Source organism: Rattus norvegicus, chromosome 5, assembly GCF_021556685.1.
Source record: "Rattus norvegicus strain SHRSP/BbbUtx chromosome 5, alternate assembly SHRSP_T2T, whole genome shotgun sequence".
NCBI classification, from domain to species: domain Eukaryota; kingdom Metazoa; phylum Chordata; class Mammalia; order Rodentia; family Muridae; genus Rattus; species Rattus norvegicus.
This window is the reverse complement of record NC_141538.1, coordinates 129,201,270-129,213,902: the sequence shown is the minus strand read 5'-3', so window position 1 is coordinate 129,213,902 and position 12,633 is coordinate 129,201,270. Positions and strand designations below refer to the sequence as shown.

Below are 12,633 nucleotides of genomic sequence, written 5' to 3'. Positions count from 1 at the left end.
GGAAGTCAGAGGAAAAAACTTTTCGCGCCACTAACCGAAACCCCGCCCATAGTCTGATTCTTATTGGTGTTTCTAACACCTTGCCACGCCCTCCAAAGGCTCATGACGTACTTCCGCCAATTTGCTTCAGCCCTCTCTGAGGAAGGTTGTGCGTAGTGTCCGGAAAGAGTTCTGAGCCACAGCTTCCGGTACAAAGCTAGTCGCTTTCCGCGGTTCGAAGGAATTCCTTAAGGTTTCCCTAGCCTCTGCTAGTCTTTTTCTTCTTCTTTTTTAATCTGGATGTGACGTATTAAGCAAGCCGACGGAAATAGTTGAAAGCGTTCTAAAATGGCGAACCGTACAGTGAAGGATGCCCACAGCATCCATGGCACCAATCCTCAGTATCTGGTGGAGAAGATCATCCGGACACGAATTTATGAATCAAAGTACTGGAAAGAAGAGTGTTTTGGACTTACAGGTGAGAGACAGCGCGCACCTCGCTTCTCGGCTTACGGGTGTTTTCTTCTGATTGAGTAAGGAAGGATAGACCCTCTGGGCGTATGTCAACCATTCATAAACACTGTTCTGTGTCTAGACTTATACTAGACAGGACACAGACAAATCTGACACGATCTTTCCTTTGTTTTTTTCTTTTTAGTTTTCCGAGACAGGGTTTCTCTGTAATATCCCTGGCTGTCCTGGGATTCGCTGGTATCGAACTCCGAGAGATCCTCCTGCTCTGCCTCCTGAGGGCTGAGATTAAAGGAATGCTGAACCGACCTTTTTTGATGCTAAAGAATTTGCTTAGGTTCTTTGAGCCACTATTTTTTGTAGTCTGTTGAGTCCTAGACTGTTTATCTCAGCGACCGGATACATTTCCTTGAATACAGCTTTCTGAAGATGTTAAAGGAACGTCACCATTCCTATAATCAAATTCTTGCTCTTCTTAAATGAGTCATTATTTTCATTCTTGACCTACTTCCTCTAGTCTTTTAGGTTTTTGGGGTTTTTTTGTTTGTTTGTTTGTTTGTTTGTTTGTTTGTTTTCCCCCCTTGAGACAGTGTCTCACTGTGTAGCCTTAGATGGCCTGGAACTCTCTATGTAGAGGAGGCTGGCCTTGAACACACAGAGTATGAAAGGCATGAGCCACCTCGCTGACTCCTATCAATTCTCCAGAGTAGCTATCTGGAGAATTTCCCAGCTTTGTTCATATTCACCTAGTGTGATTTTTGCTGTGGTTCTTGAGCAGGTAAATCACTTAACCTTTTTTTGTCCTCATTATCCTTAGCTGTAAGTCAGGACAATGATTATTTGGGTGTTTTGTTTTTGTTTTAGACAGGGTTCCCCTGCGTAGTCCTGACTGCCCTCGAACTCACTCTGTAGACCAGGATGGCCTAGAACTCAGAGATGTGCCTGCTTCTGGCTCCCAAGTTGTACATTACCCCCCACCAGCATCTGGACTTTCCTCATGACTTGTTGTATAAAGATTGAGGACTCGTGAGTCCACTCTTCCTTGATGGACTAAATAGTTGACTGAGGCAGGGGTAAGGGATCTGTCTCAGTAGTGGTGTGGTTCCAGGCATATGTAGCCCTGGCTGTCCTGGAACTCACTCTGCAGACTAGGCTTTCTCAAATTCAGAGATCTGCTTGCCTCTGCCTCCTGAGTGCTGAGATTAGAAGCAAGCGTTACCATGCTCAGGGGGTTTTTTTGTTTTCTTTTTAAGACTCATTTTTATTACTATTATTGATAAGCTTTTGATCTCTTAAATATTAAGTTCTTATCAATTATTTAGGAACTCTAAACCTTTAGCTATTTAATCTCCCAACCAAGAAACCTAAGGCCTTTAATATTATGTCTAAGATGAATGTCACTTTGTTTTTGTTTTTTTTCAGCTGAACTTGTAGTCGACAAAGCCATGGAGTTGAAGTTTGTGGGTGGTGTGTATGGTGGAAACATAAAGCCAACTCCATTTCTATGTTTAACCTTGAAGATGCTTCAGATTCAACCTGAAAAAGATATCATTGTTGAGTTCATAAAAAATGAAGATTTCAAGTAAGTACAATGGTAACCAGCACAAAAATTTTAGTGGTTCAAAGTTGGCTTTGTTAGTAGGATTGTCTGTGTCTCATTTCTACAGCCTTCAGCCTTTGAACTTGTATTTTGTCTACTGTAGTTATGTAGACCTAACTCCCTGTTCCCCAAAACGTATTTCACAAATTAAATATGCACACATAATATTTTTACATATGTATACATACACACAGAGTCTCATCAAAGTGATGTGTTGGTAGACACTGTATGTGGGAGCCATACAACATAGGATGTTAGTTGACAGGTTAGATCGGTATCTTATTTAGACTTTGGTACCTATTGACTGTAACCCCATAGAATTTCTCTAATTTTTTTTAAAGCTTGTCAATGAATGGTAAACATAATCAGCTGTTCCATATCATCCATTCTCTAGGAATGCGGAGGCAGGTGTAATAGCTGATCCTGTGCCGAACAAAATGTGTTTTAAGGGCCTTAGATATAGTGATTCATATACTTTTCATCCCAGTGCTTTAAAAATACTATGCCTATTTTACATGGGCAGAAACTGAGGCACAGAGATTTTAAGGAATTTTTTGGTCAGAAAACTAGTGCGTGTTAGATCTGTGGCTGAGATAAAGCCTGGGGATAGAACAAATGGAAGGGTGTAAGTCTGATCCCCATTGGGGATTGGAGAGGAGAAGCTGGCTGCAGAGTACACTTTGGTTTTCTTTGTTTTGTTTTGATTTTTGAGATACTGCCTCAGCGTAGTTCTGGCTGGCCTTATATTTATGGCAGTCCTCTATTTCTGCCTCCTGAGTGCTAGGTCTCAGCTAGAATGCATATTCGTTGCTGTACTGTTCTTCTCATGTGATGAAGCTTGGATTTCAAAAGGAGATTTGAGTAAGGACTGGATATATGAGATAAAGGAGGAGAAGGAATAATACCCTCCAGAACTGACAGTTAGCAGTTAACTTACTTAGTTAAGGACATGAGGTGTCCTGCTGTTCATAGTACTATAGTTTTCTTGCATTTATTCATGGCACTGGGCAATACATTAGGTAGCAGCTTCTCCACCTTACAGGTTGAGAAAAGAAGTTCAATGTCTGTTACTAAAATTAGTAATTTATGAAATCAGGACTTTGACCTCTATGACATTGACTTTTATCCAGAACCTATATTTGTGCCTATGTATGAATATCCTGGTATTGTTGTAAAATATATATTATGTCTTATTTTTTTGGAATCTTAGGCTAATTCTGTGAAGTTTTACAGATGATATATCTGAAAGTTGAGCAACGTGTACCAAGCCCCCACAGCTAGTGATTGGTAGATGAGGAAGTTGATTAGGTCTCCATATTTTAGCCATCATCTGTTCAATGCTACCTTCAGAAATACAGCTTTTTAATCTGATAACAAGAAGAAAAAAAATAAGACACCTTTACTGACTGTTGTCATGAGAAAACCCAATTATAAAACTGAGGAAGTCTTGAGGTGATCTGTTGTTTCACTGTCATCTCTCTGCTAGGTATGTCCGGATGTTAGGGGCCCTTTATATGAGGCTGACAGGAACTGCAATTGATTGCTACAAGTACTTGGAGCCTTTGTACAATGACTACCGAAAAATCAAGAGCCAGAACAGAAATGGAGGTATGGTGCCAAGTCTCTTGACTGCTACTCCTCAGCGATCTACTTATTTCCACATGCACTAGATGTTCCTTTACATGTGCATTACTGCTGTTCACCAAATCTTCTGTCACCCTCACTGGAAGCATTAACCTTGGTTGGCCTTAACCCTTTGGGAACATGGCTGCCTCCTTTTCATGATGCATTTCATGTGAAACACTGACTTAGGTCAGATATATTTTCCACATATGCTCGATCTATAGGATGTAGGAGCTTCAAAATGGTTTCTTTATAAAATCCGCTTTAGCCTACCCAGGTCAGTTTCCAAATCCAACAGCTTCACCTTCTTTCCCCTGCAGGCTGCTTCTCTAGGATTGTTACCATGCTATGCTGTACTTTGTAAACTAAGTGGACCTATGTTACTCATGTAGGGACTCCACGGAAAAACACTAAACATATCTAAGGAGATGTCAATATCTTTTATAGCTACATCTTTGCTTTGTTTTGTCTTGTTTTAGAGCATGTGGCCCAGGACCTTCAACATTATAGCTAAGGATGACCTCAAACTTCTATGGCCTCTGCCTCTCAAATATGGGAATTACAGGAGTGCACCACAATGCCTGTCTCTGTCTTGGGAGGCAATAGTATTGGAGAATGGAACTTAGGGAGGGCATCGTGCATGTGAAGTCAGTGCTTTGCCTTGAGAGATACACCTATGCTGAGGAAGGATTTCTCATAATCTAATCAGAAACCCTCAAGTTGAGACACCTTTCTTCTTTGGGATATAGAAGATTAGCAATTTAGTATAAGTTGAATATCCCCCTCTTCAAAATGGCCTTGAACCAGAGTGTTACTGATTTCAGGGCATTTTACTTTTTGGAATGCTTGTATAAACTATCAGTTGAGCATCTCTATCCAGAAACCTCAAATACTCCTTAGGAATTCTTAATGTGTATTATACTCTAAACTTTTATTGATTTATTTCTTCACTGAAATATATATTGAGAGTTGGTAATATGCCAGGTGAACATGAATATGTCACGAACTAGAAGCAACATGGTGAGCAGGTGGATATGATTATGGTATCTAAGACAGGAGGCCCTACTTTCAGTTCTTATGTCTGAAAGGAAGGAAGGAAGAAAAAAAAAGAGGTGAGGCATGTTCAGAGCTTCATATAAAATTTCATGGTTATTTTACTCTTTGGGTAACTAAGACATTTCCAGATTGCTTAATCTAATCATTTTTCTCTTCCAGAGTTTGAACTGATGCATGTAGATGAGTTCATTGATGAACTACTGCACAGTGAGCGAGTCTGTGATATCATTTTGCCTCGGCTACAGGTATGAGGTCACCTTTTACCTCCCACGTAAACAAATAACTACTGAGATACTGAAACTTTAGGAGTTGTCTTAATAAGTCCTTATACCAAGATTTATAGAGGATAGCGATTGAGATGGAAGCAGGTAATGTTTCATGGGTTGGCTTTAAACAGAGGAAAGGAACTTTAGGATGTCTTATCCCAAATATAGCTGGGGAATTGTTTTTTTCAAACTGGTAAACTAGGCTATGAAACAGAAAAAGATCACATGGAATGAGAAAGAAAACACTCAATCCCTAACTTCTTGTTTATCATCTTGCATCACATCCAAAGTGGTAAGTGTCCATAAAGCAACAAAAAAGGAGAACCCTTAGGGCTGACCCCGAATCCACATAGAGCTGGTGCTTATAGCAGTAATGCGAGCAGGCCACTACTGTCCAGTGGAGCACAGAGAAAGGGGAATTGCCAGAAGCCTACAGGTCAGCTAAGCTAGCCTCCCCAACAGGGAACAAAAGACCTGCATCAAACAAAGGGCAAGTTGAGAAGTGATCCCCAGATCGTCTCAGACGTCACATGGATATTCTGGCACATGTGCTCACACTGAGACAAAATTGTAAAATATTGAAAACTAAACACCTTTACTGATAAAAGTCTATTGTGCCAGGCATTGTGGTACAGGTCTTGAGTCCCAACACTTGGGACCTGCTCTCATTTTAGGACAACCAAGCCTTCATTGTGAGACCATCTCAGACACAAACAATAAGCTCCCCTGAAAAACTCTCCAGACAACAACAAAATGCCCAGTGTTCGGGCATGGAGGGGCCGGAGGGGCCAGAGAACAGTCAGTTCCCACCTCCCACCAGAGAATGCCAGAAGAGGGGTTGGGTCCTTTAAAACTAGTGAGCCACCATGTGGGTATTAGGAGCTGAACTAAGGTCCTTTAATAGCCTAGTCATATGGAAGAAATGGCAGTGACTTTTTACTTTGACTGTGTTCTCTGTAGAAACGGTATGTGCTGGAGGAAGCTGAGCAGCTGGAGCCTCGAGTCAGCGCTCTAGAAGAGGACATGGATGACGTGGAGTCTAGTGAGGAAGAAGAGGAGGAAGATGAGAAGGTAAGACAATATGAAAGCTTTCAGGGCTGGGAAGGAAGAAAATAAACCTTATTTTTTTAAGCTTTAGTTTTAAAGTTAATGATAACCTTTTTACATTGTTTGTGGATTAATTATTTTGGGGGCCTTTTGGACAAGGAGAGCCCTATTGTATGGATAAGGCTAGATAGACATTTCAGTTCTGATCAGGAATACTAGAATTTTATGACTGGACCTAAAAAATAAGAATGCTATATTCTCACTGAAATTATGAGTTTCAGTGTCAAATATGCCTTGATTTGAAAACCTCTTCTCTGTCATAGTAATGGTATGGTCTTAATAGTCCTGATTTTTCTTCCTTTGTGTTAGGAATTGCATCCAGTCTCACCTATTCTATCCCTGAGATGCACCCAGTACCTACTGCTATGTTAGGTTACTTGTCTTCTGTAAAGCAAGGACTACAGTACTTTTCTCTGAAGACTGTTGTGTGTTCACGAACGTCTTAGTATATTTCTACATAATTGGTAAAGGAATGGTAGCTATCAAAAAACTTGGACAAAACACTTGTCATGCTTGAACATACTCTTAAGGACAGAAGTTACCTGCTGCATAGTCATGTTTTGTCAGAATTAATAACTGTAGTGCTGAAAAGTTGAAAATCACCCACCTCCTCAGCTGTCAGCATCTAAGGAACAGGTCGGTTGTTGACGTGAATCTTAAGCAGCCATTAAAATGATGGGAGACATGGGTTATGTGCTTACAGTAACGTAGCTCTAAAACATTTGCAAGTCTACTCTAAGAAACACCGGGCAAGAGGCAGAGGACATACAAGGGATGCTTGGTGACACACGCATTTAATTTTGAACCCTCTAAGAGAGGCAGAAACAGGTAGTCTATGAGTTTGAGACGAGCCAGACTTGCACAGTAAGACCTTGTCTCTAAAACTAAAAAATCAACCTCAAATTGTGTCTTATAGTGATAACAGTAGTCTAATTATTTTTCCTCAACATGGAATTATCTGTTACCATCCCTTGTGATACTACTTTTTTTAAAAAATCTTCATTCTCTTCTTCCACTTACATTTTGACAATGGAATTTTAGCACAATTCCAAGTTGTGAATGTTGTTTGTAGATAGCACTCTAGGTATTGTTTCACTTGGCTTCTCTTTTTGTTGTTTTGTTTTTCAAGATGGGGTATATACTTCTGGCTCTCTTTGAACTACATAGACCAGAATGGTCTCAAATTCCCTAAGATCCACCTGCTTCAGCATCCCCAGTGCTGGGATTATATGCATACACCACCATGTCAGCTCCTGCTGCTACATACTCTTGGTAGAGCTAGGGTAAATTATTTTAAAGATTAAAATCACTATGGCTTTGCATTTAACAGTACTGAACTTGAATCTATTTCACATTCCTTAGAAAATCAGCATTGTTATTTCTTACTGTAACCAGTCATAGGCAGGTGATTCTATTATCAATAAAAAGGTCACTGAGAACTGTGTATTGCTAATTCTTCCTTTGTCACTAGAACTACCTACCTATGTAGTCAAATCACTGTTGTAAAGTTACTTGAAAATGTACACTGACAGAATTCTAAGGAGACCTACCATGTTATTCATGGCTACCTTTAATAAAAGCCAGTATTTGTCCCTCTCTTTTCAAGTTGGAAAGAGTACCATCACCTGACCACCGACGAAGAAGCTACCGAGACTTGGACAAGCCAAGACGCTCACCTGCACTGCGCTACAGGAGGAGCCGGAGCCGTTCTCCCAGAAGGTAGGCTGGGACACTTTTTGCCAGAGTTTGTGTTTCCCTATTACTACTGAACCATCACCCTTAAAGCCTCATTGGCAGACCAAAAAAAAAAAAAAAAAGAATTCCTGGGGCAGATGGCTAAGACCTGCACCCAGATGACAGCTCACAACTGTAACTCCAGTTCCATGGGATCCCATACCCTCACACCCATATACATTAAAAATAATTCTTTACTTACTTTGTCATCGGTGTATTAAGCTGGACTTGGCTATATAGTTCAATTACAATCACCTGTTTTCTGATTATGTATTCCAGATAGTGTAGAGCAGCTGTAATGAGGATGGCTGGAGCAGCTCCCCTATATCTCCTATCCTCCATCAGGTTAAATTGGCTAAGTTCTGAAGGAGTTGACAGAATTCAAGAGCCAATGGGTCATCCTTTCATGCAAATGTTTTTCTAGTATCTATGGCACATTTGCTATTATCTCACTGCTCAAAGTAATTTGCATGTCAGTATTAGGAGTATCCTACATTTAAAAGACACAGAACAAGTAAGAATCAGAAACCACTGTGTTCAGTCCCCAGTATTTCTTCCTCTTAAAAAAGGAGGGGGTGGTTTAATTTTTTTCGATGTACAATATCCAGTACACTAACCTGTTCCTCCTCTTGCCACAGGCGGAGTAGATCTCCTAAAAGAAGAAGGTAGGTCCTTAGTCATTTCTGAAAAGACGGTTTTGAAAGGGGAAGTGGTGGTGTTTATTATAAAACAAGTGCTGAGCTAACCATCCTTTTTCCATAGTCCTTCTCCTCGACGAGAAAGGCATAGGAGCAAGAGTCCACGACGCCATCGAAGCAGGTCCAGAGACAGACGACACAGATCCCGCTCTAAATCCCCAGGTGTAGTATCTGGGCCTTTTATTGCTTGTCTTAGTAACTAAATCTAAAAGGAGCATTAAGACTCCTGAGATATGAAATATGAAGCAGAAAAGGAAAGGGACATGGAATTCAAGTTCACATTAGACGCTTCTGAGCTTCATTATATGGAAATGGGATTTCACTTTTTATCCAAATTGCACAAGGACCAGTATAATAGAGCTCAAAGTATAATTAATGTTTTGTAGAGTTAGCCATAATGCTCTGTATATTTGATTTCATTACTGCATTCCCTGCCACAACTAACAACCAGTTTAGAGATGTGATAGTAAGTGTATCCTCAGAATAGGCCAGAAAGGTAAGAGGAGCTGGGGAAAGGGAGAGTTATGACCTAAATTGGGAGAAAAGAAATGCTCATCAAATGACCTTTCCTTCCCTAGGTCACCACCGTAGTCACAGACATAGAAGCCACTCAAAGTCTCCTGAAAGGTATGAGTTAAACCTCTATCTTAAGAATTTAGTACTTGGCTGAGGTGGTGATTAATTAGGTAAATAACGTACTTGTCATGAAAGAATGAGGACAAGAATTCAAGAGAGAGAGAGAGAGAGTGTGTGTGTGTGTGTGTGTGTGTTTCTTTTGTACCTTACCTTGCTTTCCTTTATAAAATTAAACCTTTGGACAACAGGGGAGCTATAGTCTCAATGGTTCTGGGCTTTAAGAATTAATTTTTTTTTTCTAATTCCCTCCCTCCCCCAGCCCCCCCCCCACACACACACACATACACACACCTCCCCATCTTCCTCCATCCCCCACCAGGGTTTCTGCGTTTAACAGCCCTGGCTGTCCTGGATCTTGAAGAAATAAGGTTTCATAGTTTCATAGTTATGAGAAACAAAATTGTAACAACAAGGTTTTGAGAAATACGTCTGACGTCAGGTTGCCTAATGTTATGACAAAGTTTTGGTGATCAAGATATTGAGTCAGAAGACCAGGCTATTCTGACCAAGCTAAAGTTAAGACAAAACAAAAAGAACTGTTCTCGTAAGGATCCCTTCCCCCTCCCTGTGGTGAATCCCAAGAACAACCACAAGATGTCATCTTGATCCTGCCCAACTACCCAGTTCCTCCCCCACTTCTAACGGACTTGCCAACTTAGCCCTTTTCTAGAGATTTTCCAAGGCCAGGTACAGTGCTAGATGAGGAAAGTGACTAATTGGGCCAAGAACAGCCCATTGAGCAGGCCAGCCAATACCTGACCAGATCCTTTGTCCTGTGTACCACCAATGAGAATAGGCCAGCTAACCCTATTGCTGAAGTCTGTCCTCTGTAAAGAATAAAAGTTATGTGCTTTTTGAGTTCGGGGTTGCCTCTCCCTGTGTGGATGAGTAAGCCCATGTACGTGGATCATTAAACCTCTTGCTATTGCAGCGGTCGCTTTGTCAATTTGTGATCTGTGGGTTGCGCTCCTGAGGTAAGGCCACTTCAGGGTCTTACAACAATCTTACTTCATAGACCAGTGTAAATCAGTCTGACCTTGAACACAGAGATGTGTCTGCCTCTGCTGGGATTAAGGGCATGTGCCATCACACCCAGCTTAAGATTTATTTTTAATTGTATATATGTGTTTATCTGAAACGAATGCAGATGCCAGTGGAGGTCAAAGGTATGACCCTAGGAACTGCAGTTATTGTGAGCCACCAAATATGGACCCATGTACTTGGGTCCCCTTTAATAGTGCTTTCTCTTTACCATTAGCCCAAGAACCAACTTTTAAAACTTAACAGTTCAGTACCTGGAAAACAAAGCCAAAAAAACTGGATAGGATCTCAGTGGCTTCAAGGATAAAGTACTTGCTATGCAAAGCAGTCCAAATCCTTAGAAACCACTTTTTAAAAGCCAGGAGATGGTTTATACTTGAATTCCAACATTGAACGCAAAAACAGGATCCTCAAGCGGGGCTGGTAATCTAGACTGGCTTCATCTTAAGATCTAGTTTTCTGTTGCTGGGATAAATGGCATGACCCAAAGCAACAGATTTCTTTCAGATTGTACTTCCAGGTAACAGTCCTTGATTGAGGAAAGTCAAGGTAGGCACTCAAGCAGGATTCCTGGAGGGTAAAGCTGCTTACTGTCTTGCTTTCTGGCTAGCTTTCTTACAAAGCCTAGACCCAACTACCTTGGGCTGATGCTGTCCTCAGTGGACTGGGCCCTTCCATCTCAATCAAGACACTCTCTCACAGACATTGCCAAGGCAAGTCTACTGTAGATTCCTTTTTCCCAGGTGATTGGGTTGTGTCAACTGGACAACTGCCTCAATAAGTAAAATGAAGACATGAGTATCACAGCCTCTAGCCTGCATATGCACTAAAGTATATGTGCACATTCAGCGTCATGTGAAACACAAATACACATAAAACTGCACAGGGTATGATGATACACCTGTAACCCCAGCACTGGGGAGGAAAAAGCAGGGAGACTGTCAACAACACAACCACACACATGCACACACGCATGCACGAATCCTGCCATCTATACTCATCGGTATTGGCATGCTATGTTCATGTGATTTGAATGACTTTTATCTATTCCATTTCAGGTCTAAAAAGAGCCACAAGAAGAGCCGGAGAGGAAATGAGTAATGGATTCATCTTGATCTCAGCCCTGATGACCTGTGGGTGTGACAGTGTCTGTTTAAGTGGAATGATCAGGATCTCCTCTTCAGGCAGCTATGAGTATTTGGGGTTTTTCAAAATCAACTTGTTTTGTTGGGCTTTGTTTTTGTTTTAATATTACAGAGGTGCTAAGTTTTGTATCTCTTTGGATTATAATCAGCAGCTTTGAAGAGTGTTTTTGATCAAATCAAGGTCAGGTTTTGGCCTAACCAACTATGGCTATACATACTTAACAGGATCAAGAAGACCTGGGAATTGGAGAGGTTTCCTGAGAATAAAAAGATGTGATCCTTTTATTTGTAATTAAACCTCACACAGTTTTCATTTTTCTCTGTTTTTTGTTGTTTTGTTTATTCTATATGATTAGCTGCTTTGCGAATCCTCTGGTTTAGGCTGCTGCTGTGTAAACACCCAGCTAATAAAGCACATTAATTCCTAACTTCTCAATACGCACAGACAGCAGCAGTGGCAATAAACATGGAAAATAACTAGTTAGTAGTTTTGCAAGAACAGAGTATCCTCAAACAAAGCTTTTTCTGGATTTTTAAATTCAGGTCCATTAAACAATTCAACATGATTGCATTTACCATCCTCTGTACAAGCCAGGTATCATGGCTCACACCATAATCTCAGCACAGGCTGAGCACTGTTTCTGGTTTTGACCTAAGTGGCTAGATAACAGAAGAGATTGCTTTTAGGGGGTATGGGAGTGAGAAAGTTGTGGTAGGAATGAAAACAGTTGTATTTCTTTTTATATGGGTGAAAATAGGAACTAGTGGAGTTCACCATTGTAATCTAGGCTAGAACTGACAATCATGGAAGATTCAGATTCCAAGAGAGTATGATATAAGAGCAGCAGCAGTGTCACAGGCACTACCAACACTTGGGACAACTAATACAGGTCATCTAGTAAATACTGCAATCAGCAATTCACAAAGGTAAGAGAATCAGTAGGTCAAAGACAAGTCCATAGGCACAGATGCTTGAGAGGATTAAGATCCTAACTAGAACAGCTCCTTTTGCCTATACTTACCTTTTCTCCTTTAAGGTGGGAGAAATGATTGACTTCTTGCAACTCTAATTGTAGGAGGAACTGTAAACATCAGCAGCCTTATAGGATCCAGCTCAGGGAATCATATCTGGTTATAGGATAAATATTTCTAAGGTTTCTTGTTGACTGGGGTACTTTTGTAGCAATAGTAATGCAATTTCTTTGTTTTTTGTTTTTTTTAATAACTTCAGGGCCAGGTTTGAATGTTTTATTAAAGGTATTTTATTTTCTTTTTTC

The 12,633-nt window shown here is 40.6% G+C and overlaps 1 protein-coding gene across 1 annotated transcript; it reads left to right on the top strand.

The window, feature by feature from the left end:
* Positions 1-125: 125 nt before the first annotated feature.
* Prpf38a (pre-mRNA processing factor 38A) lies at positions 126-11,827 on the top strand. The gene is made up of 10 exons (NM_001106672.1): positions 126-457; positions 1,873-2,032; positions 3,537-3,658; positions 4,889-4,974; positions 5,956-6,066; positions 7,709-7,821; positions 8,475-8,501; positions 8,599-8,696; positions 9,113-9,161; positions 11,270-11,827. Exons 1-10 carry the CDS (start codon positions 328-330, stop codon positions 11,310-11,312), a joined length of 939 nt encoding a protein of 312 aa, NP_001100142.1. The 5' UTR covers positions 126-327; the 3' UTR covers positions 11,313-11,827.
* Positions 11,828-12,633: the final 806 nt, after the last annotated feature.

What these genes read in the sequence shown, in the direction of transcription:
- Prpf38a (NM_001106672.1), top strand. Translation starts at nt 328, where the DNA reads ATGGCGAACCGTACAGTGAAGGATGCCCACAGCATCCATGGCACCAAT. An exon ending in AGATCTCCTAAAAGAAGAAG is followed by an intron (nt 8,502 to 8,598) that starts GTAGGTCCTTAG and finishes CTTTTTCCATAG; the next exon opens with TCCTTCTCCTCGACGAGAAA. An exon ending in ATCCCGCTCTAAATCCCCAG is followed by an intron (nt 8,697 to 9,112) that starts GTGTAGTATCTG and finishes TTCCTTCCCTAG; the next exon opens with GTCACCACCGTAGTCACAGA.